Source organism: Zootoca vivipara, chromosome 13, assembly GCF_963506605.1.
Source record: "Zootoca vivipara chromosome 13, rZooViv1.1, whole genome shotgun sequence".
NCBI lineage: Eukaryota > Metazoa > Chordata > Lepidosauria > Squamata > Lacertidae > Zootoca > Zootoca vivipara.
Window position 1 is genome coordinate 29,744,800 of NC_083288.1, and position 27,295 is coordinate 29,772,094.

The window sequence follows — 27,295 nt, forward strand, 5'->3', positions numbered from 1 at the left end:
CTCAGACTTTGGTGCCCAGGAAAAGAAAGCTACCCACCCCTTTCTTCTCTTTCGGTTGTATCGGGAAATCCTTCTCTCTGTACTGAATGTGGTGAAGGGTGGAAGGTATAGCAATGAGCTTTATCGATGTCTCACTTCTAATTATACCCAGAAGGTTTAATTCTCACGAGTCTTCTACATACAGCTCAGCAGATGTGGATCAGATGTGTACATATTTGAGGGTTAAGATGCAGCTATAATGATTATGATACAAAGTTCTGCTTTGGCTTATGAAAGGGGCTTGCACCAGAGTGGGTTGTTTATGTTCCTAAATCAGTTTTCTATATGGCATAACCCTGTGGGTTGTTGGCTGCTGCTATTTAAATTAACACATCCAGGACTGCAAATACATGGGATGAAGTCCTTTGGAACTCAGTGTGACTATGATTTAAGACTAGCATCCAAGGAACAATGTAGATTGATGTTTTATACTCCATTTGGAGGGCTGTAGACCTACTTGCTATCATGGCCACTGGTCCCATCCCCTCCTGGCAAATAGAAGGGGAAGAAATGGAGGCAGTGAGAGATTTTACTTTCTTGGGCTCCTTGATCACTGCATTTCAGTTCACATGGTCTGTTTATCGAATATATCTATTTATTTACTTTGAATTTCTGTCAGTTAAATGATTTCCAAGATGGCATACAACAGGGTGAACACGTGTATAGCCCAGTCAGCAAGCTTTTCTTTTGTTCTGATATCAACAATGGAAGCTAAATTGTGTTCAGTTAGGTTACATTTACCTTGCGGGGGGGGGGGAGAACCTATATTCCAAGGATAGCTGCTGGAGTGGGGGCACACACAAAAAAAACCCTGGATTTAAAATGCATTCTTTGTGCGTGCTTATTTCCTCCTGAGACCAAGCCTGCACACAGAAACTGAGCAGAATTTAACCCTTGCTAGCCACATAGGCTAAAAGACGAAATTAAAAGACGCCTGCTTCTTGGGAGAAAAGCAATGACAAACCTAGACAGCATCTTAAAAAGCAGAGACATCACCTTGCCTACAAAGGTCCGTATAGTTAAAGCTATGGTTTTCCCAGTAGTGATGTATGGAAGTGAGAGCTGGACCATAAAGAAGGCTGATCGACGAAGAATTGATGCTTTTGAATTATGGTGCTGGAGGAGACTCTTGAGAGTCCCATGGACTGCAAGAAGATCAAACCTATCCATTCTGAAGGAAATCAGCCCTGAGTGCTCACTGGAAGGACAGGTCCTGAAGCTGAGGCTCCAATACTTTGGCCACCTCATGAGAAGAGAAGAATCCTTGGAAAAGACCTTGATGTTGGGAAAGATGGAGGGCACTAGGAGAAGGGGACGACAGAGGACGAGATGGTTGGACAGTGTTCTCGAAGCTACGAACATGAGTTTGACCAAACTGCGGGAGGCAGTGGAAGTGCCTGGCGTGCTATGGTCCATGGGGTCACGAAGAGTCGGACATGACTAAACGACTAAACAACAACAACAAGCCACATAGGGAAAAGTTTGTCCATTCAAAGAAAGCCTTTTAAAATCTCACAATACCGCTTGTGATATTAATTTTAAAAGATGAGCAGAACAAACCACCTCTAATCATGTGGTGTCATAACGACATTGATAATTGAAAGATGGGCATCTCAGCCTTTCCTAAAGGCCTGAACAATGAAGTGGGTTTTTTAAATATATATTTGTATTGAGTTTCAGAACAGACACAAAAATATACAGAACAAAATGATAGTGCATTCAAAACGTTTATTAAAAAGCATCAATCACAACCCTCCCAGCATCTACTGACCCTCACCAGCCCTTCCCCAGAGAGAGAAATTTCATCAGCATATAGAAACATATTGATATGTTTCTATCAATATGTTTCTATCGATATGTTCTTGGTTATAGCAGGAACTGACAGATTAAAGAAAAGGAATTAAATGCATACATCAGAAGCAAAGAGAGTTGTATTGGCTTGGAACAGATCTATTACCACCTTGCGTATCACTGAAAAGTTTTTACCTAACTTAGAAAAGACAGCAATGTTGAAGCTAAGAGAGTCATTACAGAAATGTGAAGCCACTGCAGAGAAGGCTCTGCCCATGTACACCCTCAATAGGGGCTGGAACCATCAGCTTCAAAGCTCATTAGATGTCTTAATCCGTTCCAGGGTGGTTCGCACCCCGAAAGGCCTGTAACTAGAGTGCCACTTCTGCACACGGACATGGCATGATAGAACGCTTCTGCACGTGTGAAGCGCACAGAACGCTTCTGCGCATGCATGAAGTATGCAGAAGTACACTTCTGGGTTTGCCATGTTCACAAGCCGAAAAAATGCAACATGAACCTATTGCAACATCAGGTAGGAGACCTCCTGCTACGAGCAGTGCTGGGATGGGAAATCATAACAAAGGTGAAATAGTGGCCACATCAAAGCCATCTTCCACCCTACCTGTCATATATGTATGCAGGTTTATAGCATCTGGGCACAAATTATTGATTAAAAACAAGTGAAAATAGGACAGGTATATTGGTAAGGTCAGTGAATACAATTTTGTTTTTATCAGCCTGTATCTCCACAGCAAGAAGTAAAAATTAATTCAAATATTAATGAATATAATTTTTTATAAATTTAATGTTAAGGATTCTCACATGTTCATATTGAGCATTCAGTACTAATATCAGTGTTAAATAAGTTTTTGGTCCTCCATTTCAATGGGAAATGGCATTTCTATACACAATAATCTCCAATAATCTCCTGTAACCCAATTACCATCAGCTCTAGCATGTATGGCTAGTAGATAGGGAGAATGGATGTTGTAGTCCAACAGCACTTCGAAAGCGACAGATACTCACCCCTGGCCTAAAGACATGTACAGATGAAGTAAATGTGTGATATTAGGCTACAATCCATTGTACACTTTCCTGAGACTAGAATTTCTGTTCAATGTAGTGATATCCACTTCTAAGTAAACAAACATAGGATTGAACAAATTTTATGCACACCATGCAGGCAACTGAAACTGTTTCCTAAAATGGAGAATGGTTTTTGTCTAAGAATTGGGGGAAAATATTTACCAGCAACTTCCAGAATGCCATTTTAAGCTCCTTGTTTCTTATGCTATAGATGATTGGATTCATTACTGGTGGCACCATGCAGTAGAACATAGAAACCAAGAGGTCAAATGCTGATGGGGACCTGGAAGTTGGTCTTAAGTAGACAAAGGTGCCACTTACCAAAAACAGGGTGATAACAATAAGATGAGGCAAACAAGTAGAGAAGACTTTTTGCTTCCCGTGTCTGGATGGGATTTTCAGGACTGCTCTGAAGATCTGAACATAAGAAAAAGCAATAAGAGCAAAGTAGATGAAGGCTAAACAAACTCCAAAAGTCACAACCCAAATCACAGTAATATCCGAGTCAGAGCAAGAGTTCTTCAGCAATTGTGGGATTTCACAGAAAAACTGATTGATGACATTAGAACAGAACTCAACTCTGAATGTTGTTCCAGTGTACATTGTTGCATAGAAAAGTCCACCAATCCATGCACTGGTTGCCATCTGAATGCAGACTTTCTTGTTCATGACAGTCTCATAATGCAGCGGATTGCAGATGGCAACATAGCGATCATATGCCATGACACCATGGAAGGCGTAATGGGACATCATGAAGAAAACAAGGAAGAATATTTGGCAGACACATTCAGAGTAAGAGATGGTTTGGGTCTTCATCAAGGAATTTGCAATGGACTTGGGAACTGTAACCGATATGGAGCTAATGTCTTGCAATGACAGGTTGGCCAGAAAGAAGTACATGGGTGTATGAAGCTGATGGCTGTAGAAGATGACTGTGATGATGATAAGGTTTTCTATGAGGGCCACCAAATATATTATGACAAAAAAGTTGATGTGAAATATCTGCACCTCCCAAATATCAGAGAATCTGTGCAGAAGAAATCCATTTGCTCTTGATTGGTTCATCATTGTGTCTTTCAGACCTTTGTTTGGTGCCCGGGAATGAAAGCTGCCATACTCCTTCTTTCTCATTCTTTCTCATTCAGTTGAACCAGGAAATCTTTCTTGGCAAACATGCTTTGATTATTTGTTATGACTTGCCCGAAAAAGCTGGTGCCTCCTCCGTTGCTACATCATCCACCTTGCCAAGAAACCTACCCTGGTGATGTGTTCTCTCTGCACTCCTATCTTTTGGAAAGAGAAGCCAAAATGAAAGAATCCTTTGGTGGTGGCTCTCTGACTGCCCTCCTTGTCTTCAAGACTCATTCCAACCAATGTAATCTCTATCACTGAAGGGCAGATATTGGAAACTAAGCTATTCTACAAAGGGGTGAAATGGAAAAGCAGTGAGCTTTATCGATGTCTCATTACTAATTATACCCAGAAGGCTTAATTCTCACAAGCCTTCTACAGCTCAGCAGCTGTGAATCAGATGTGTATTTTGAGTGTTGAGATGTGGCTATGTTTATAATTTCTATGATCCAAAGTTCTGCTTAGAGGCTTGCACCAGAGTAGGGTTTTTTTAAGTTCCTAAATCACTTTTCTCTGAGTGTGTGGTGAGTTGCCAACAGCGGCTGCTTAAATCAACACATCTAAGACTGAAATCTTTTACACCAGTGGTTTTCATCCAGTGTGCCGTGGCACCCTTAGATGCCTTGAATGATGGTCAGGGGTGCTGAGGGCAACTATGGCCTCCATCCCCCTTTTCTCCCCCCCTCTTGCCTACTCATGTTTCTGCCTCCCTTAGGCTTGCATGGCTGTTTGTTGCAGTGGCTCTGGCTACAAGCTCCCCAGGCAAATGGTGCCTCAGGGGTTGGCCAAGGAGTGCTGGTTGCCAGAAACTGATGTGGTCTTGGAGTCAGCATGGAATTGGTTGAGGTAGCCCAGCCAGCCAGTCTGCCACCCCTTGCTCTTGGGAATGGATGGACAAGTGAGTGGCCGGGCAGGCAGCAATTACACTGGTCTTTCTTTTGCTTGTTGTGTGTAATACCTGCCTGGGAGTTCAGTGTCCTTCACCAAAAGTGAGGCTTTCCGCCATGCAGGCCTGGTGGCACCCACAGCTGCCTCCCAATGTGAGGAAGATGTTAGCCTCACATTCACCTTTGGCCAATCCCTGTTGCGTTGTGAAGGCTGGGGGCTCTATCTTTCCAGGACCATATGGGGCAGTGTGAGAAGGCACCTTTATTTTGGGTGGGAGGGCAGCTCAGAGACCAGGGGCAGGGGCAGCAGGTGCCCAGATTGAGGCTGTTCAAAATGGGGTGAGGGGCTGTGACATAACTGGGCTTCTGAGGCTTGGAGCACGTTTCCTCAATATGCGAGAAGGAGGATGCTTTTTTGATAAATCGGGTCCTCCCTAACAAGGGGACACGTGTTGCAGTGTGGCCTGGCAACTAAACCCTGTGTTGTGGGTGGGAATGTTTGGATGGCCACAACACCCTATTGGAGGTCCCTCAATGCTGGGTGCAATTTGACCAATGTGATTCCAGCTAAATGCTATTGAGAGACCTCTATTTAAGCCCATGCACATGTCCCCAAGCTTCCTCTTTTGGGCCAGTGCATCAGAACACCAGCATTGTGTCCTCTGCGAGCCAAAAGAGAGAGCGATCTACCTATGATGTTACAGTGATCTGTTTCATTTTCTTTCTCTTTCCTGATTTATCCTTTTATTCCTTTAGTTTTCATTAAATTTTCCCTCCTTTCTTTTCCCTCCTTTCACCCAAGGCTGACCTATGGTGTGCCCTGGGTTATCGCTGCCTGAAAGGGTGCAGGGAGCTAGTCAAACCAGAGCCTATGCAACCACTCACTTGATTGTAATCAAGAAAGTTGTGGCCCAAATTCTGCCAAAAACCAACTAAAATTTGAGTCTTGTCTGAATTTGTTTGGGGGTGGTTAAAAGGTCTACACACGCAAATATCTATTTTTTATTGAGTTTCATAATAGACACAAAAAAGATAGAGAACACAATGATAGTGCATTCAAAACTTTAAAAAAAGCATCAATCCAAACCCTCCCAGCATCTACTGACTCTCACCGGCCCTTCCCCAGAGAGAGAAATTTCATCAGCACATAGAAACATATCCATAGTTCTTGGTTATAGCAGGAACTGACAGAATAAAGAAAAGGAATTAAATGCATACATCAGAACCAAACAAATTTGTATTGGGTTGTAACAGATCTATTACCACCTTGCATATCACTGAAAAGTCTTTACCTAATTTTGAAAAGACAGCAATGTTGAAGCATGACACAGCTAAGAGAGTCATTACAGAAATGTGGAGCCACTGCAGAGAAGGCTCTGCCCATGTACACCCTCAATAGGGGCTGGAACCATCAGCTTCAAAGCTCATTAGAAGCGGGAACCGTAATCCATCCAATCATAAAATGCCTTATGACCTAAAACCTTCTGGATCCAGGAGCTGTTTCCTCCTCCTCCTCCTCCTCCTCCTCCTCCTCCTCCTCCTCCTCCTCCATCATCATCTCCATTTAATTTCTATACTGCTTAAGACAAAAACCCTCAAACCTGTTTACAACACATTAAAACATCAAATAAACCAATCCAGAATAGAAAATTACAGAAGAAAGACAAATATAAAATATACATTCAAAGTAACATAATTAACAGGAAAGTAATATATGATCTTAAAAATTCCCAAATAAAATATTGGAAAGGTTGTCAACTAGAGATGCACATTTAACACATTAAGGTTCACAAAAGATCTTTTTTTATTTATGAAATTTCTATACTGCCCTTGATCTGAGGATCACAGAACAGTTTACAATACAAAAACACAAAAATCCATAGCATAGTAAACATTACCTTAATTTTTTTTTAAAAAAAGCATTACTAAAAGAAGTCAAATACAAAATGCTCAGATCAAGGCACAGTAGAGAGCATCTGTTCTTCCCCGATGGCCCCTTTCTCTCCAGTCTCCACCTTCCTCTAGCTATGACTCAACTCACAGTTCTTCTAAACACAGTGGTACCTCTAGTTACGGACTCAATCCATTCTGGGGTGCTGTTCGCACCCCAAAACGTCTGTAACTAGAGTGCGCTTCTGCGACTGCAAGTGGCGCGATAGAGCACTTCTGCATATGTGTGAAGTGCACAGAATGCGCATGCAGTGCGCAGTATGCTATTGTGCACGCATGCATGGCAAAACCCAGAAGTATACACTTATGTATACACTTTCACAGGCTGAAAAGACGCAGCATGAACCTAACACAACACAAGGTAGGATACTTCCTGCTATGAGCAGTGCTGGGATGTGAAATCATAACAAAGGGGAAATAGTGGCCACATCAAAACCATCTTCCACACTACCTGTCATATATGTATGCAGGTTTATAGCATCTGGACACAAATGACTGATTAAAAACAAGTGAAAATATGTGGCACCTGCAAGGACAGGTATATCAGTAAAGTCAGTTGAATACAATTTTGTTCTTATCAGCCTGTATCTCCACAGCAAGAAGTAAAAATTAATTCAAATATTAATCAATATAATGTTAATGTTAATATTAATGAGTTTAATGTTAAGGATTCTCACATGTTCATATTGGGCATTCAGTACTAATATCAGTGTTAAATAAGTTTTTTGTCCTCTGGGTTTCAATGGGAAATGGCAGTTCTATACACAATAATCTCCAGTACAGTGGAACCTCGGTTTATGAACACAATTGGTTCTCGAAGTCTGTTCATAAACTGAAGTGTTCGTAAACTGAAGCAAATTTTCCCATTGAAAGTAATGGAAAGTGGATTAATCCGTTCCAGATGGGTCTGTGGAATACTCAACCTGAAGTGTACTTAACCCAAAGCATGGGTGTAATTGGTTCCGGAAGTCTGTTCATAAACTGAAGCGTTCATAAACTGAAGCAAACTTTCCCATTGAAAGTAATGGAAAGGGAATTAATCCGTTCCAGATGGGTTGGTGGCATTCGTAAACTGAAAATTCGTAAACTGAGGTGTTCATAAACCGAGGTTCCACTGTAATCCAATTACCATCAGCATGTATGGCTAGTAGATAGGGAGAATGGATGTTGTAGTCCAACAGCACTCGGAAAGCCACAAATACTCATCCCTGGCCTAAGGACATATACAGATGAAGTAAATCCAATGTACACTTTCCTCAGACTACAATTCCACTTCTAAGTAAACAAATATAGGATTGAACAAAAATTATGCACACCATCTAGGCAACTGAAACTGTTTCCTAAAATGGAGAATGGTTTTTGTCTAAGAATTGGGGGAAAATATTTACCAGCAACTTCCAGAATGCCATTTTAAGCTCCTTGTTTCTTATGCTATAGATGATTGGATTCATTACTGGTGGAACCATGCAGTAGAACATAGAAACCAAGAGGTCAAATGCTGATGGGGACCTGGAAGTTGGTCTTAAGTAGACAAAGGTGCCACTTACCAAAAACAGGGTGATAACGATAAGATGAGGCAAACAAGTAGAGAAGACTTTTTGCTTCCCGTGTCTGGATGGGATTTTCAGGACTGCTCTGAAGATCTGAACATAAGAAAAAGCAATAAGAGCAAAGTAGATGAAGGCTAAACAAGCTCCAAAAGTCAGAACCCAAATTACAGTAGTATCCGAGTCAGGGCAAGAGTTCTTCAGCAATTGTGGGATTTCACAGAAAAACTGATTGATGACATTAGAACAGAACTCAACTCTGAATGTTGTTCCAGTGTACATTGTTGCATAGAAAAGTCCACCAATCCATGCACTGGTTGCCATCTGAATGCAGGCTTTCTTGTTCATGACAGTCTCATAATGCAGCGGATTGCAGATGGCAACATAGCGATCATATGCCATGACACCAAGGAAGGCGTAATGGGACATCATGAAGAAAACAAGGAAGAATATTTGGCAGACACATTCAGAGTAAGAGATGGTTTGGGTCTTCATCAAGGAATTTGCAATGGACTTGGGAACTGTAACCGATATGGAGCTAATGTCTTGCAATGACAGGTTGGCCAGAAAGAAGTACATGGGTGTATGAAGCTGATGGCTGTAGAAGATGACTGTGATGATGATAAGGTTTTCTATGAGGGCTACCAGATATATTATGACAAAAAAGTTGATGTGAAATATCTGCACCTCCTGAATATCAGGGAATCCATGTAGAAGGAATCCACTTACTCTTGACTGGTTCATCATTGCATATTTCACACCTTTGTTTGGTGCCCAGGAAAGAAAGCTGCCATACTCCTTCTTTCTCATTCTTTCTCATTCAGTTGAACCAGGAAATCTTTCTTGGCAAACATGCTTTGATTATTTGTTATGACTTGCCCGAAAAAGCTGGTGCCTCCTCCGTTGCTACATCATCCACCTTGCCAAGAAACCTACCCTGGTGGTGTGTTCTCTCTGCACTCCTATCTTTTGGAAAGAAAAGCCAAAATGAAAGAATCCTTTGGTGGTGACTCTCTGACTGCCCTCCCTGTCTTCGAGACTAATTCCAACCAATGTAATCTCTATCACTGAAGGGCAGATATTGGAAACTAAGCTATTCTGCAAAGGGGTGAAATGGTTAGCAATGAGCTTTATCAATGTCTCATTACTAATTATACCCAGAAGGTTTAATTCTCACAAGCCTCCTACAGCTCAGCAGCTGTGAATCAGATGTGTATTTTGAGGGTTGAGTTGCAGCTATGTTTATATCATCCAAAGTTCTGCTTAGGGGCTTGCACCAGAGTGGGGTTTTTTAAGTTCCTAAATCACTTTTCTCTAAGTGTGTGTGGTGGGGTGAGTTGCTGGCAGCGGCTGCTTAAATTAACACATCTAAGACTGAAATCTTTTACACCAGTGGTTTTCATCCAGTGTGCCGTGGCACCCTTAGATGCCTTGAATGGTGGTCAGGGGTGATGTGGGCAACCATGGCCTCCATCCCCCTTTTCTTCCCTCCCCCCTCTGTTGCCCACTCATGTTTCTGCCTCCGTTAGGCTTGCATGGCTGTTTGTTGCAGTGGCTCTGGCTATAAGCTCCCCAGGCAAATGGTGCCTCTGGGGTTGGCCAGAAACTGAGGTGGTCTTAGAGAAACAAGGAATTGGTTGAGGTAGACTAGCCAGCAAGTCTGCCACCCCTTGCTCTTGGGAATGGATGGACAAGTGAAATGCCGGGCAGGCAGCAATTACACTGGTCTTTCTTGTGCTTGTTGTGTACTATGCCTGCCTGGGAGTTCAGTATCCACCATGCAAGCCTGGTGGCAACCCCAACTACCTCCCCAAGTGAGCGTGCTCTGGTCCATGGGATCACGAAGAGTCAGACATGACTAAACGACTAAACAACAGCAGCAGCAGCAGCAGCAGCATAACCCATTTGCTTAAAAAAGGCCATAACTAAAATGCCAAAACCATATAAAAACAAAGATGCATGAGACCATTCTTGTTGCTTTTTTAGTATAATATCCATAAACCAATTTCTTAAAAAAGAAATTTTGTTTTTGATACAGTGGTTTAGATAAACACAGTGTCAATCTTTACTTTATCTTCATCATTTAAGCAGAAGTTGGATGGACATCTGTCATGAATGCATTGAAGCGGGTTGGAGTAGATAACCCTTAGGGTCCCTTTCAACTATGTTTCTATGATTTACCTGCACTGGCCAAGGGCAGGCTGTTGGGGTGTTGAGTGCATGTGTTGTGGAAGCTCAGGCAAGCAGTAAAACTCACCACAGAAAACAGCCATTTAGCAGAGTGGTCTTCACTAGGCAAACACCAACATGTAAATACATACAGTATTTACAGGTGCTACAAGTTGTCTTCTCTCTCTGAGCCCAGAGAGGGTTCTTTGTTTCAAAGTCTATGCTGTGTTAAAGTCCACAGCCATGTCCTTAGTTCAGTTGCTCACAAAGTCCAGCAACTGATAAGAGTTCTGAAGTCTGGCAATTTTCCAACTTCATTGTGTCTGGACTTCAGTGTGGGGGAAACTGAAACTTCCTTTAAAATCGGTCTCAACCTTGCCAAAAAAGGTAATACTTGAAAGGGATATCTCATGCCTATACATTTACCCCACACTTTTCTTATTGAGCAAACTGCTGATCACCTTGTGGAATGTTTGCTCAAATCAGCATATGTGGTGGAGATGTGGGAGAGTGGTTCAGTTCTGGAAGGATTTGTTGAAATAAAATCAGTCCCTGGACAAAACACCTCCAGACCTGTCCAGACCTGGCACTGCTTCTTAACCTTTGACAGGAAATAACACTAGCTCAGAGACCCCTCAGAGGTTGTCTAGGAGCCAGGCTCATAATAACAATATACGAGAAAGGGGTTGCTTTTTAGATAAACTGGTGAAATAAATTAGGGCAAGTAGCACTTGAGGGGAAAAAGAGAGCAATAAAATAAAATTGGCACAAAGATTGAAGCATAATGATTCAATTGCAACTGATTGGTATGGTTTTATTAAGTACGTGGCTAAAAACTTAAACAGAGGACTCCCTTCACATTATAAAACCTTTGGGTTAGCATAATCTGTATATTGCCCTACGTGCAAATGTTTTCTGGAACTTATATCATATTTGGATGTTCTGATATATTCCCTAAACTTTATCATCTTGGTTAGGGTGGGATATTGTATGTTTGTGTGATGTTGTAATATGCTGTGAGGATTTAATTAAAAATTCTTGTTTTAAAATGAGAGTGTTCTAAACCAGGTTACACGTCCTAGCTGAGTAGGCTTAGGGTACAGCCTAAGTGCCCCCCGGTCCTGCTTCTGCCATGCGCCCTGACTGCCCTCAATTTGGACTTACCTTTCAAACAGTTTTCTATGTCGGCTGCTAGGCCATGAGACTGAGCGAAATAGGCTTAAAATACAGCGTAGCCCACTTCCCCCAGTCCTACCCCAAGCATGTCTGTGGAACAGCCCTTTTTTGAAATTTATGCCACCCACAGCTCAACCAGCTTCCACTGAGTTGTCTGAGCATTTTATACTGGTGTGTCTTCAACAGAGGTGGGGTCAGGAACTAAACGTTGAAAAACAGTTGACCAAACCATAGATACACTAAATCCCAAGCTGCTTATCTCTGAAGATCTTGCTATAGGGATGCCCCTCTTAAGTTATTTTCTTACTTCTATATTTTATTTGTTTTCATGCACTTTGAGGGACCTTCATGGGTGCTGAAAACATAATAAAAATGGATTTATTAAAAAACAAAAAGAAAAAATTTAACCTCCACGTGAGATTAGGGTGATCAGAGTATGAATCTTGGGGAAGAACATGAGATCCACCTTAGATTTAAAGTCAAGTATAGCTTATTCCCTTTCTCTATAAAATAATATGATTGTAAGTACAAACCAAACTATTGCTTAAAGAAAACAACAAAGAAAGCATTTTTAAAAGATTACCTCAGACCTAAAAGTTTTGCCAGGGCAACCTTGAGGTCCTTATTTCTGATGCTGTAAATTAATGGATTCAGCATGGGAGGAACCATGGAATATAGTATAGTAAATACCAAATCCAGTTGTGGGGCAGTGTTAGAGGTGGGCCTGAGGTAAACAAAGCAAACTGTAAGTAAAAATGTGGAGAAGACAATGAGGTGGGGTAGACAAGTTGAGAAGGCCTTCCTTCTTCCCTGGGCTGAAGGGATTTTCAGAACAGCACTGAAGATGTGTACATAAGTAACAATGATGAAAATGAAACAGCCAACCCCAGTTGCAATACTAAACATAAGAATTCCAATTTCAATTAGGTACAAGTCAGAACACACAAGTTTAAGTAACTGTGGGATTTCACAGAAGAACTGATTGACAACATTGGAACAGAAGGGCATTGAAAATGTTCCACCGGTGTGTAAAGCTGCATTTAGAAAGCCACCAACCCACACACCAGCAACCATTTGGGTGCAAGCTCTTCTGTTCATTACCATTTCATATTGCAGGGGATCACGAATGGCAACGTACCGATCATATGCCATGACTGTAAGGAGGTAAACATCGCATCCAACAAAGAGGAAGAACAAGAGGACCTGAACAACACAACCATAATATGAAATGTGCCTTGTGTTCATGAGGGAATTGACCATGGATTTGGGAATAATGACTGAAACAGAGCCAAGGTCCTGCATTGCCAAATTCACCAGAAAGAAGTACATTGGGGTGTGCAGGCGGTGGTCAAAAGCTACTGCCAAGATTATGAGAAGATTCCCTGTCACAGTTGCCAAGAACATTCCAAGGAAGAGAAAGAAGTGTAGAACCTGCAGTTCCCGAACTTCTGAGAACTCGAAGAGAAGAAACTCAGACACCGATGTTTGATTATCCATTTTTTTAATTACTGATAAGTAGCATGGCAACCCTAGAAGAAAACAACAACTTTGTATTTCAGTTTGAAGCGGTTCAATGAATAAATATCAAATCCTCTATGAAGACACAGTTAGAATCCATCACACGAAATTTATAACACTATCATGCTCAACGCTAAATCTAGCTTTTCTTTGTAGTTATCAATATTTTGAGTGAGCCTTGGCCATTGAGGGATGGGCTTCATGAAGGACAAGTTTATTGGTTAGAGATAGCAGTAGGTTTTTGCAAAGGAATTGGATGTATCCTGAATCACCCAACCCACAGGAAATTATTCCTTCAGGGTTTATGTTGGGTTTTAGGATCACCCTATGAAGTGTATCATTTCTTGAAAATCCCTCCAGAATGCCATCTTAGGGAGTTCTATGGCTGGTTGACACCCATCCGGACATTCGGAAAGAATACATTGCCCCTGAATCTCTTTAAAAGGGTACCCTGAACATTTGACCAATGTATTGGAAGTGGTATTTCAAGCCACAACTCTGCCAGACTAAGTAGCCCACACAATACCTTTTTCTGTCACCTGAGTCGGCCCCACCATGTTCTGCCTTTCAGCAACAATGGGCCTCAGTGCATCACATTGTATTATACTGTTAGTGTAGCTTCCCAACATGCAGTGTAGCACTATGGTTCAGTAAAATGTTCACTTTATTTGGGCTGTTTAGGAGATGCTGTTTTATTATCTAAAGGGTACCGGATATTCTTAGCCCACAATACAGCCTGAAATAAAATCACTGTTTGCTGGTGTATTTTGCTATGTATTCCAAAACAGTTTTTAATGATGATCAGTTCCCCTAGAAGCACTGTAGGTCTCAAGTTGTTCTTGTTTCCCTTTCACACAATGAAGGGAATGTTGGGATCACTTAAAGACTATTGCTATGTCTCTCTTCCCAGTCTTACCTCAGATGTAGAGGAGGATGTAGTCAAAGTGTACCAAAAGGAGAAGCAGCTTCCCTCCCCATTCATGCAAAATGGAATGGAGAATTCTGAGAGCTTCGACTTTGTAATCAGTTAATTTTTTCTTATATAATTCTAATTAATGTTCGACAAAGAGTCCCTCAGTTGGTCACAAACTTTCAGGATAACATAAAATAAACAAATACGTAGTTTCTTAAGGTTGGATTGTAGTAACCAATGACTATAGTAAAGTCTTTTAATTCAATCAAAATTTTATTGCATTAGCCAGTTGGCCATAGCACATAACACATAAAACAATTATAATAATAAGAATAAGAATAAGAATAACGGTTACCGCTATTATACAGAACATATAAAACACTTACAAAACATTGTATATAAAAAGATGCGATATAAAACAGAATTTGGTAAAAACTAGGATGCATCATGCGTGTTTTGTCCACTGGGGAATGTTTAGTGCAATCTGCGTCTAGAGAAAGTTAGCCAGTCAAGAGAGCTCTGAGTTTCAGGGCCTGCAAGATATAAATGGCCACTCCGCGGGTAACCCTGGGGTTAGCGTCCACCAATAGAAATTTCATGTGGTTGTCATCCAAGGCGATAAGCGAAGGGATTAGTATGAGGAGCCTTGGTCTTATTGTGACGTATAAAGCGCAGTGAAAGAAAAAATGGATAAAATCCTCTGTCTTTCCCTTGTTGCACGGGCATAGTCGGAGATCAGGGGGAGTGTTGGAGAATATACCCTGTAAAAATGCTGTGGGAATGGAATGGAAGCGGGCAAGTATGAAGGCCCTTATTTGTGAAGGGTTCGTCAGGTCGCCCAAATAGTGAGCCATAGTTCTTACTACCTTCACACGAGGATACCACGTGGACAGGTTGGCCGCATTAGATAGGGTCAGGTCCAGCGCTTCGTCCCTATCTAGAATCCATTTACGGATTTTATCATTGTCCCAAGCGATCAGAGCGGAGAAAGTTGGGAGGGAATAGCGTTCACAGATGGCCTCCATGCCTTTTGACCAAATGTGGCTGCCAGTAAAGGCTAGAAAGGCTTGTTTGGCAAGAAGCGAGTTGGGGGCTTCTGCAAGAGATTTATAATAAGTGATTATCCTGATGTGAGCTCTTCCCACAAAGTCTTTTAATTAAGGCAGATAAATATGTGTCCACTTGGATGACATATGACTACCCCTCTGGAAATGATCTGAATTCTGCATATTGTAGGAAATAGAATTAATCAGTATAACAGCCAATATCTCATATTTGGTTCTTAAATTAAAGTACTATTTACATTGCCAAAAGAAAGAATCCAATTATCAGTGCCTCTAAGGGCAGCTCACATGCTTTGATTTAAGTGGGACAATCATTTCAAGAGGGAAAATGTAGGGATTTGATGACTACTTAGTTAGTCATCAGAAAGAAAGACATAAATGTCCAGTCATTCAAGGTAAAATGGTATTAATAACTTACTGTTTTCCTGCATGCATTTCCCCCCCCTTCAAATTATGATGTGTCTTCCTCTCTGCTGTCTTTAGATGACGATCTAGCCATACGGGCACTGCTGAAATTTTATTTATGTTCTCTCACCCCACTCCATTGCCTCCCACCCTTCATGGCAGTGAAAAGTCTGTTTTCATTGGCAGTACAATATTGCCACTATATTGTTAAGTTTGTTGTGTTCCCTGGTACATGGTCCCAAGAGTTCAACACAACTGGGCAAAGAACTCCCCCAAGGAATATAGATTTTCTGCTATTTCTGAAAATATAATTAAAAGATAATGAATGTCTTTGAAAGTTATAACTGGGGTTCTCTGAGCAATGAACAATTTAAATGATTTTAAATCACACAATCCAGTAACAGAATATTAAGTCCCTCTCTGATTGTTTTTAAAATGATGAAGATTTAGCAGGTTTTAGTTTTTGAATTTGTGCTTTTAAATTAAGCATTGTCTGTTATTAAATGCTGCAACAGCAAACCAGGATACAGTTCTATACACATTTAGATTCCATTTGCACTATCCATTTAAAACAGTATCATACCAGTAAAAAAATCATCACACAGCTACAATTCCCAGATTTCCCTGGCAATAGGTATTGTTAACCCACTATCAGAGTTTAAATTCTGTGGAGGTAATAATGGTATCCTAATGACCCTTAGGACCCCTGACAAACTACAGCTCCCCAGATTCTTTGGGGGAGTCTATGACTGTTAAAAGTGATGTAAAGGTAAAGGGACCTCTGACTGTTAGGTCCAATCATGGACAACTTGGGGATTGCGGCTCTCATCTCGCTTTACTGGCCGAGGGAGCCGGCATACAGCTTCCAGGTCATGTGGCTAGCATGACTAAGCCGTTTCTGCTGAACCAGAGCAGCGCACAGAAATTCCATTTTCCTTCCTGCTGGAGAGGTACCTATTTGTCTACTTGCACTTTGAAGTGCTTTCGAACTGCTAGGTTGGCAGGAGCAGGGATCGAGCAATGGGAGCTCTCCCTGTTGTGGGGATTCGAATTGCCGACCTTCTGATTGGCAAGCCCTAGGCTCAGTGGTTTAGAACACAGTGCCACCCGTGTCCCAAAAGTGGTATAATACTGCTTTAGTTGCATGCTGCTGATGGGGTCTTGCTTGGAGTAAGACCAATTGAGTTCAACAGGTCTTCTAAGTAGACAGAAAAAGTTTTTAATGCTTTACATTTTCAAAGGCGTTATGATTCTGCAGTAGATTGATTTCATCCCATTTTCTCTCCAGACAGATGGATGCCAATAGCAGCAGCAACAAAAACAGTGCAAAAAAGATGCACATTGAAATTGTATATGTTTTCTAAAGCGCATATGGATATGAGTAGTAAGTATAGTCTCTTTCAAATGGATTTCAGTGTCTCCAAACATCTTCCAAATTTAGCAACTCAATTAATCGAAAGAAGGTTTTTGGCAGCTTTAACTGTTTTTTCCTTGCTGCTTTTTTACCAATTCCGGTGCAACTACCCCGTTTTGATCTCCTAGTAGTATGATTTTTTTATCCGATTATGTCCCCCAAATTTTGTTCCAGACTTTGAAAAAAATTCACTTTTTAAAATATTGGGCGCATACATACCTATTACTATTATCTTTTCTCCATTTACGGTTATTTGAATAACTACAACACGACCTTGTGTATCTTTATATATTAATTTTGGTTTTTGCATAGATTACTACTCCATTTTTTTGCCTGATGACACAAATTCACATCCTAGCCTTTTATTTGATATAATTCGATTATGTTGCTCAACAATATGTGTTTCCTGCAAACAGATTAGATCGAATTTCTGTTTTTAAAGAATATGTTCAACTTTGTTTCTTTTGCTTTTCTCATTCAGTCCATTAACGTTCCAAGTTATTGCCTTTCGATCCATTTAGAACTTTTATTTATTTACAAACTTTAATACAGTTTAATTCCCTCTATTGATTTTATATTTATTTGTTTATTTTAAATCCAAAAAAGGGCAGTAAGTGATTATATGCTGCCCTCTTTCAATTCGGCTTTTTCAGCTTTCAACTCTCTTCCTCCAGTTGTTGGGGTTCCTTCTCTTCTCCCCCCCTCTTCCCCTGTCAGACCTATAGAACCTAGATCCTCCTTAGACTTCCTCCAAAACTTCTCTATATCTTCCACTGTTTTGAACTTTCTTCTTTTCCCCTTTTTAAAAAAGGATATTCCTTTCGGAAATTCCCATCTGTGTCCAATAGATTTTTTTTGTAACGCTTCTACATATGGTTTAAATTTATCCCTCTTTTTCAATATCCTTGGTGCACCTTATGCATGATGATGTTTGACTCCTGAATTCTTAGCTTTTTCTTGCTGCTAGTTTGCAAAATTCTATCTCTCATTTCTATATTTCCAAAAGTGACTAAGCAGTCACCAGGCTAATTATTTAATCTGGCAAAACTAGACTTGACCCTAAATACCCTTTCTATACTCTTTTTCATTTCCTCCTCTTCAATTCCCAACCATTTAGCCAATTCTGTTGTAATTTTCTGGTCAACATGTTCTCCTGTTTCCTCTGGAATAGATCTAAATCTCAACATATTCTCCTTTCTATGCATTTCAATCATGGCAATTGTGTCCAGAACCGCCTCGTGGGTCTCTTTCATATCTGAAATTTCTTTCTTTAATTTTTCTATTTCTACCTTCTTCTCTCTATTCTCCTTCTGCATCCTTTTCCACCCCTCCTCCATATTTACCTAAAAACCTTAAAGTAGGAAACACTCATTTTTGCTTCTTTGGTTACCAGAAGTGCTCAGAGTTCTATGGAGGACTGACCTTCAAGGAAACAATTCTGAGCATGCTCATAATGCAGATGTGTGTTTCAGTTTTCTACGAGGCTACTAGGTCTACCCTGAGGCAGACCTACTATTGCTTTACTATGAATGTATATATATTCCATGGCTGTAAGCTAATATTGATTGATTAGATTGCCCACACCTTCCCTAGGAAATAGAAGTATCACAAGAAGTGCCCTTACATTTATTTAGAAAATGTATAATCCATTTGAGCATGCTCTGGTCCATGGGGTCACGAAGAGTCGGACAGGACTAAATGACTAAACAGCAGCAGCAGCAGCAGCAGCAGCAGCAGCATAATCCATTTGCTTAAAAAAGGCCATAACTAAAATGCCAAAACCATATAAAAACAAAGATGCATAAGACCATTGTTGTTGCTTTTTTAGTATAATATCCACAAACTGATTTCTTTAAAAAGAAATTTTGTATTTGATACAGTGGTTTAGATAAACAAAGTGTCAATCTTTACTTTATCATTATCATTTAAGCAGAAGTTGGATGGACATCTGTCATGAATGCATTGAAGGGGATTGGAATAGATAACCCTTAGGGTCCCTTCCAACTATGTTTCTATGATTTACCTATCTGCACTGGCCAAGGGCAGGCTGTTGGGGTGTGGGGTGCATGTGTTGTGGAAGCTCAGGCAAGCAGTAAAGCTCACCACAAAAAAACAGCCATTTAGCAGAGTGGTCTTCACTAGGCAAACACCAACATGCACTACTATACATACACTATTTACAGATGCTACAAGTTGTCTTCTCTCTCTGAGCCCAGAGAGGGTTCTTTGTTTCAAAGTCTTTGCTGTGTTAAAGTCCACAGCCATGTCCTTAGTTCAGTTGCTCACAAAGTCCTGCAACTGATAAGAGTTCTGAAGTCTGGCAATTTTCCGACTTCATTGTGTCTGGACTTCAGTGTGGGGGAAACTGAAACTTCCTTTAAAATCTGTCTCAACCTTGCCAAAAGAGGTAGTACTTGAAAGGGATATCTCATGCCTATACATTTACCCCACACTTTTCTTATTCAGCAAGCTGCTGATCACCTTGTGGAATGTTTGCTCAAATCAGCAAATGTGATGGAGATGTGGGAGAGTGGTTCAGTTCTGGAAGGATTTGTTGAAATAAAATCAGTCCCTGGAAAAAACACCTCCAGACCTGTCCAGACCTGGCACTGCTTCTTAACCTTTGACAGGAAATAACACTAGCTCAGAGACCCCTCAGAGGTTGTCTAGGAGCCAGGCTCATAATAACAATATACGAGAAAGGGGTTGCTTTTTAGATAAACTGGTGAAATAAATTAGGGCAAGTAGCACTTGAGGGGAAAAAGAGAGCAATAAAATAAAATTGGCACAAAGATTGAAGCATAATAATTCAATTGCAACTGATTGGTATGGTTTTATTAAGTACATGGCTAAAAATTTAAACAGAGGACTTCCTTCACACTATTAAACCTTTTGGTTAGCATAATCTGTATATTGCCCTATGTGCAAATGTTTTCTGGAACGTATATTGTATTTGGATGTTATTTCTGATATCATCTTGATTAGGGTGGGATATTGTATGTTTGTGTGATGTTGTAATATGCTGTGAGGATTTAATTAAAAATTATTGTTTTAAAATGAGAGTGTTCTAAACCAGGTTACACGACCTAGCTGAGTAGGCTTAGGGTACAGCCCCCCCCCCCCCCGGTCCTCCTTCTGCCATGCCCCCTGACTGCCCTCAATTTGGACTTACCTTTCAAACAGTTTTCTATGTCGGCTGCTAGGCCATGAGACTGAGCGAAATAGGCTTAAAATACAGCGTAGCCCACTTCCCCCAGTCCTACCCCAAGCATGCCTGTGGAACAGCCCTTTTTTGAAATTTATGCCACCCACAACTCAACCAGCTTCCACTGAGTTGTCTGAGCATTTCATACTGGTGTGTCTTCAACAGAGGTGGGGTCAGGAACTAAACGTTGAAAAACAGTTGACCAAACCATAGATACACTAAATCCCAAGCTGCTTATTTCTGAAGATCTTGCTATAGAATTGCCCCTGTTAAGTTATTTTCTTACTTCCATATTTTATCTGTTTTCATGCACTTTGATGGACCTTCATGGGTGCTGAAAACATAATAAAAATGGATTTATTAAAAAACAAAAAGAAAAAATTAACCTCCACGTGACATTAGGGTGATCTGAGTATGAGTCTTGGGGAAGAACATGAGGTCCACCTTAGATTTAAAGTCTAAGTCTAAGAATAAGTATAGCTTATTCCCTTTCTCTATAAAATAATATGACAAGTAAGTACAAACCAAACTATTGCTTAAAGAAAACAACAAAGAAAGCATTTTTTTATTTTTATTTTTAAAATATATTTTATTAATTTTCCAATTAAAACCAATTATATCACATTCATTATTTCAAATTATACACATATATATATCAATCAAACCGAATGTTATGCCAAATCATCTAAAGAATTTTTTATTTGGGTTCCCATGCTTCAAGAAATTGGGGATTCCTCGCAACCGTCCACTGCCGTCTTTTTTCTAAAGTTCAAATCGTCCTCCAAGTTCATAATAATCCAGATCTTCCCCTTACAGTCACATAGATGTTTTCCACTTTCAACCGATTGTTTCCTAGCTGCTGAGATAAATATCAAACAAGGTTTCACAAATGTTCTTTCTCCTGTGTGGGTTAATCAGTCCAGCCTCCCCATAAATCTTCTTAGTCTGGAGCTCCCTGTTGCGTCGAAGCAGCGTCATCTTAAAAAGCTCAAATCACTTTCGTTTTCTCTCATAGCCATGAAGATTAACGATCTTTATGAAATTTACAGCCTTTCCAGGCAGAAGACCCAAACATCAAACCATAAACTCTTGGTAAATTAATGGATCTCCTTGCCCTATAGCTGAACTTAGCTTCAGGTCGCTGCTCCAATTCAAAGTGCGTCACAGCTCATAAATCCTCCGAACGCGTCCAGGGCTCCTTCCGTCCGACTAGGGGGGGGCTTTTCTCATCGGCAACTCCACATCTTTAAAAAATATGCTCAGTAACAACAGTTTATAAAGTTCAACTCACACAGTCTTTTGCTTCTCTTTCACTCCAAACAAGCCAGGACATCGCGTCTGGGAAGGTACGAAGTCACTCATATGAATAAAAAAAAAAAAAACTCAATTCCCTTATCGCTCCGTCCCCATCAATCCTTCTTCCAGATGATATACAGCCTTTAACTCCTCTCCCTCAGCAGCATAGATTTCTCAGCAGTAAACAGCGCTTCTTCCCCTCCTAAAGAAAGCATTTTTTTAAAAGATTACCTCAGACCTAAAAGTTTTGCCAGGGCAACCTTGAGGTCCTTATTTCTGATGCTGTAAATTAATGGATTCAGCATGGGAGGAACCATGGAATATATTATAGTAAACACCAAATCCAGTTGTGGGGCAGTCTTAGAGGTGGGCCTGAGGTAAGCAAAGCAAACTGTAAGTAAAAATGTGGAGAAGACAATGAGGTGGGGTAGACAAGTTGAGAAGGCCTTCCTTCTTCCCTGGGCTGAAGGGATTTTCAGAACAGCACTGAAGATGTGTACATAAGTAACAATGATGAAAATGAAACAGCCAACCCCAATTGTAAAACTAAACATAAGAATTCCAATTTCAATTAGGTACAAGTCAGAACACGCAAGCTTAAGTAACTGTGGGATTTCACAGAAGAACTGACTGACAACATTGGAGCAGAAGGGTATTGAAAAAGTGCCGCTAGTGTTTAAAACTGCATGCAGAAGGCCACCAACCCACACACCAGCAACCATTTGGGTGCAAGCTCTCCTGTTCATTACCATTTCATATTGCAGGGGATCACAAATGGCAATGTACCGATCGTATGCCATGACTGTAAGGAGGAAAACATCGCATCCAACAAAGAAGAGAAACGAAAGGACTTGAACAACACATCCATAATATGAAATGTGCCTTGTGTTCATGAGGGAATTGACCATGGATTTGGGAATAATGACTGAAACAGAGCCAAGGTCCTGCATTGCCAAATTCACCAGAAAGAAGTACATTGGGGTGTGCAGGTGGTGGTCAAAAGCTACTGCCAAGATTATGAGAAGATTCCCTGTCACAGTTGCCAAGAACATTCCAAGGAAGAGAAAGAAGTGTAGAATCTGCAGTTCCCGAACTTCTGAGAATTCGAAGAGAAGAAACTCAGACACTGATGTTTGATTATCCATTTTTACTTAATGATAAGTAGCATGGCAACCCTGGAAGAAAACAACAACTGTATTTAATTCAGTCTGAAATGGTATAATGAATAATATCAAATCCTCTATGAAGAAACAATTAGAATCCATCACACTAAATTTACCATAGAGGATCTTTGCAGAAGCTAACGAAAAGCTTGGCCTGTTGCTCAACATCCAAAAAAACCCAAATTGCTGCACCAACAAGCACAAAACAACCCCTCTGCAACGCCACAAATCCAACTCAATGGTGTAACGCTGGAAAGGGTCAATCACTTCTCCTACCTGGGCAGTTATCTTTCCATAAGGATCGACATTGGTGCTAAAATACAGCATCGCCTGAGCTCAGTGAATGCAGCTTTCTCCTGATTGAAGTGCATGTTTACAAAGCTATTGTACTACTATCCTTACTGTATGCTTGTGAAAGATGGAACACTTGTTTTTTAAAACTAAAAAAAAGGAACACTTATAAACGCCATCTCCAACTCCTTGAAAGATTCCATCAACGGTGTCTCTGAAAATTTAGTGTAGCTTCCCAACATGCACTGTAGCACTATGGTTCAGTAGAATGTTCGTTTCATTTGGGCTGTTTAGGAGAGAGTCCCTCAGTTGGTCACAAAGGTTCGGGATAACATTAAAAAACACACACACATGTAGTTCTCCTTAAGTTTGGATTGTAGTCACCAACAGTTATAGTAAAGTCTTTTAATTAATGCAGATTAATGTGTTTCCACTTGGATGACATATGACTACCCCTCTGGAAATGATCTGAATACTGCATGTTGTAGGAAATAGAATCAATCAGTGTAAGAGCCAATATCTCATATTTGGTTCTTAGATTAAAGTACTATTTACATTGCCAAAAGAAAGTATCAAATCATCAGTGCCTCTAAGAGTAGCTCACATGCTTTGATTTACGGGGGGACAATCATTTCAAGAAGAAAAATGTTGATGACTAGTTAGTTAGTTAGTTAGCTAAAGAAAGACATAAAGGTCCAGTCATTCAAGGTAAAATGCTATTAATAACTTACTATTTTTCTTCCTTCCATTTTTCTCTCTCCAAATGATTAAGTGTCTTCCTCTCTGTTGTCTTTAGATGACCATCTATCCGTTTGGGCAGAGCTGAAATTTTATGTATGTTCTCTCACCCCGCTCCATTGCCTCCCACCCTTCAAGGCAGTGAAAAGTCTGTTTTCATTGGCAGTACAATATTGCCACTATCTTATTAGGTTTGTTGTGCTCACTGGCACATGCTCTCAAGAGTTCAACACTACTGGGCAAAGAACTCCCCCAAGAAAAATAGATTTTCGGCTATTTCTGAAAATATAATTAAAAGATAATGAATGTCTTTGAAAGTACATTTATTTATCAATTACATTTACATTTATTATACACCCATAAGTTATAACTGGGGTTCTCTGAGCAATGAACAATTTAAATGATTTAAAATCACACAATCCAGTAACGGAATATTAAGTCCCTCTCTGATAGTTTTTAAACTATGAAGATTTAGCAGGTTTTAGTTTTTGAATTTCTTCTTTTATATTAAGCATTGCATGTTATTAATTGCTGCAACAGCAAACCAGGATACAGCTCTATACACATTTGGGCCCCATTTGCACTATCCATTTAAAACAGTATCATACCACTAAACAATAATCACACAGCTACAATTCCCAGATTTCCCTGTGAAGAGGTATTGTTAAACCACTATCAGAGTTTAAATTCTGTGGAGGTAATAGTGGTATCCTAATGCAGCGTTTCTCAACCGCTGTTCCGCGGCACGTTAGTGAGCCGCGAGACACTGGCTGGTGTGCCGCGACGTGCGGCGACGAGAAGGGCGATTTGCATTGTCACGTGCCTGGCGGCCGCCAATAAACTACACTGACCCGCCGGAATGGAAGCCGGCCGGGTCACGATGCGGGGCGAGCGCAGCTCTCAACAGCCACCACCACGGGAGGGTGGTTTTAGACAAACTTAAAGAAGCTGGCTGGATGAGCTCAACCTGAAACTTGCTGAGCAAAGGATTGTGCTGGCAGAGAAATCAGTGGCTTGTGAAGCCTTATTACAGGAGATTGCAACCAACACAGCAATTGGCAAGTGTTTCTTACAGTCATAATTATATAGTCAATATAGGGCGGCACAGAGTTAAATTTTTTAATGGTGGTGTCCCTCGTGATTTTTTTCATGGAACAAGTGTGCCTTGGCCCAAAAAAGGTTGAGAAACACTGTCCTAATGACCCTTAGGACCCCTGACAAACTACACCTCCCCAGAATATTTTTGGGAATCTATGACTATTAAAAGTGGTATAAATGTAAAGAGACCTCTGATTGTTAGGTCCAGTCGTGGACAACTCGGGGGTTGTGACCATAATCTCGCTTTACTGGCCGAGGGAGCCGGCGTACAGCTTCCGGATCATGTGGCTAGCATGACTAAGCCACTTCTGGTGAACCAGAGCAACACAGAGAAATGTCATTTTCCTTCCTGCCGGAGAGGTACCTATTTATCTACTTGCACTTTGAAGTGCTTTCAAACTGCTAGGTTGGCAGGAGCAGGGATCGGGCAATGGGAGCTCTCCCTGTCACGGGGATTTGAACCGCCTTCTGATTGGCAAGCCCTAGGCTCAGTGGTTTAGACCACAGTGCCCCCTGTGTCCCAAAAGTGGTATAATACTGCTTTAATTGCATGGTGGAAATCAGGTATTCTAAGTAGACAGAAAAAGTTTTTTATGCTTTAAATTTTCAAAGGCGTTATGATTCTGCAGTTGTTTGATTTTATCCCATTTTCTCTCCAGATAGATGAATGCCAATAGCAGCAGCAGCAACAAAAGTGCAAAAAAACACGCACATTGAAATTGTATATATTTTCTAAAGTGCACTATTCAAATAGACATTTTATATGCAATTTCCTGAAATGATGTATTTTGTTCTCATTTATATGTCTGTATATGCAATTTACACCAAATAATAATTAAAAACCTTTCTTAATTCTGTTGAACAAGGCCTGATTTGGGCTGTCTTTGGCCCATAAATTTTCTTTAGACTTGGGAACCACATTTTCTAGTCTTAAGATTTGTGGGCTAACTGAATATGCCTACTAAGACACGTCCGAAATAAAAGGTGGGAACTTGATAATTTTTTCTTCTATTATGTCCTTTAAGAAAAATAGGGAGAATTGATGACAGTGATTAACTGCCAAGCCCATAAGTGTGCAGACATTTCCAGACTGATCTTGATGAACTTTCATCCACTCCAGCCTTGGTTGCCAACAAAAGGCAGCCATCAAAAGAGTGAAGACTTTGTGAGTTGGGGAAGGTTGGGGTGGGGCTGTGGCACCTCCTTCAGCTGTGTTTTTTTTTATATAATATTTTATTGATTTTGCAAAGTAAAAAGAACATACATAAACAAACATAACATATTTTCCACCTACTTCTGTCCACCCTCCAAGAGCCCTTTCCTCCCACAAGAGGATCCCCCGAAGAACGGGCAGTCGACAGTGGTTCATTTTATGATTGAATTTCTCCCCACTCCTCCCTCCCACCCCAGGAAGCCCCCCCCCCCTGCCACCAAGAGGCTCCAGGTTTGCAGGAGAGACGCAAGTGGGTATCCATCCAACCATCTATCCAATCTTAATACGCACTCAAAAAAGAAAAGCAAGGGAAAAAAAGAAGAAGAAAAAGGAAAAAGAAAAAGAAAGAAAAGAAAAAGAGAAAAAATATATTATTAACTAATCATTTTTCATAAACATTGTTTTTATGTGGGCTTCCCCGATCTCCCCTCTATCTGATTTTCATTTTTGAAACATATTTAACAGTTTTCTTATCATATTCCTCATTCTATTTTAAATTTTTCCAATCTCATATTAATATACTATCCATATTCTTTAATAATTTCTCTTTTATTCCCATTTCTCACCCCCTCCCTCCCCCGTCCCCCAGAACCCCTCCTGCCACGAAGAGTCCCAGAGAATGGAAAGAGGCAGGGAAGTGATTCTTTTTTCAATTGGATACCTCCCACCTCCCCGTCCCCCCCCACCCCAGAAGCACCCCCTGCCACCAGGGGCTCCCAGCCCGGGGACGACCGACAAGGGGGGGGAAAGCACCCAACCGTCCCAAATCATCTTGCCAAAACCATCTTTCTAATACTTCCAATTACTATTACATCCTGATTCTAACAAACATACAATTTTGTTCCCTCCCTTGCCACAATTTTCTTCCAAGGACATCCTTATATTTTAAATCCTTTTTACCTTCCCAATCTTTAATTTATCAATTATTCTCAATTTTCCCTCCCCCTCCCTTGATCACGGCTATTCCCTTCCATTCCAGCAAGTTCCAAAGTCAGCAATCCAGTTTTCAATCCCTTTTTATCCATCCTAGTAAACAATATATATTCCATCCTCCTTCATCCCTCCCCTTTCTTAACATGTTTTACAACCCAAATGTCTCTGTCCTCCCCCCCAATGTTCCCATCTTGCTTGCACATTGTTTTTCTTGTGAGTTTCCTGCCCCTCAAACAACTCTTGTTCCTTCCCCTCAAAAGGGGGG

The 27,295-nt window shown here is 40.7% G+C and overlaps 4 protein-coding genes across 4 annotated transcripts; all 4 read right to left on the bottom strand.

Moving 5' to 3' along the window:
• Positions 1–3,033: 3,033 nt before the first annotated feature.
• Positions 3,034–4,050, bottom strand: LOC118078473 (olfactory receptor 14C36-like). Its single transcript, XM_035102351.2, has one exon. It carries the CDS (start codon positions 4,048–4,050, stop codon positions 3,034–3,036), a length of 1,017 nt encoding a protein of 338 aa, XP_034958242.2.
• Positions 4,051–8,227: 4,177 nt separating this feature from the next.
• On the bottom strand, positions 8,228–9,244 carry LOC132592930 (olfactory receptor 14I1-like). The gene has a single exon (XM_060281175.1). The coding sequence runs from the start codon at positions 9,242–9,244 to the stop codon at positions 8,228–8,230; it is 1,017 nt and encodes a 338-aa protein (XP_060137158.1).
• Positions 9,245–12,358: 3,114 nt separating this feature from the next.
• LOC118077428 (olfactory receptor 14C36-like) lies at positions 12,359–13,276 on the bottom strand. The gene has a single exon (XM_035101046.2). The coding sequence runs from the start codon at positions 13,274–13,276 to the stop codon at positions 12,359–12,361; it is 918 nt and encodes a 305-aa protein (XP_034956937.2).
• An 8,545-nt stretch (positions 13,277–21,821) lies between these two features.
• LOC118078475 (olfactory receptor 14C36-like) lies at positions 21,822–22,739 on the bottom strand. The gene has a single exon (XM_035102354.2). It carries the CDS (start codon positions 22,737–22,739, stop codon positions 21,822–21,824), a length of 918 nt encoding a protein of 305 aa, XP_034958245.2.
• Between the last annotated feature and the right edge of the window lie 4,556 nt (positions 22,740–27,295).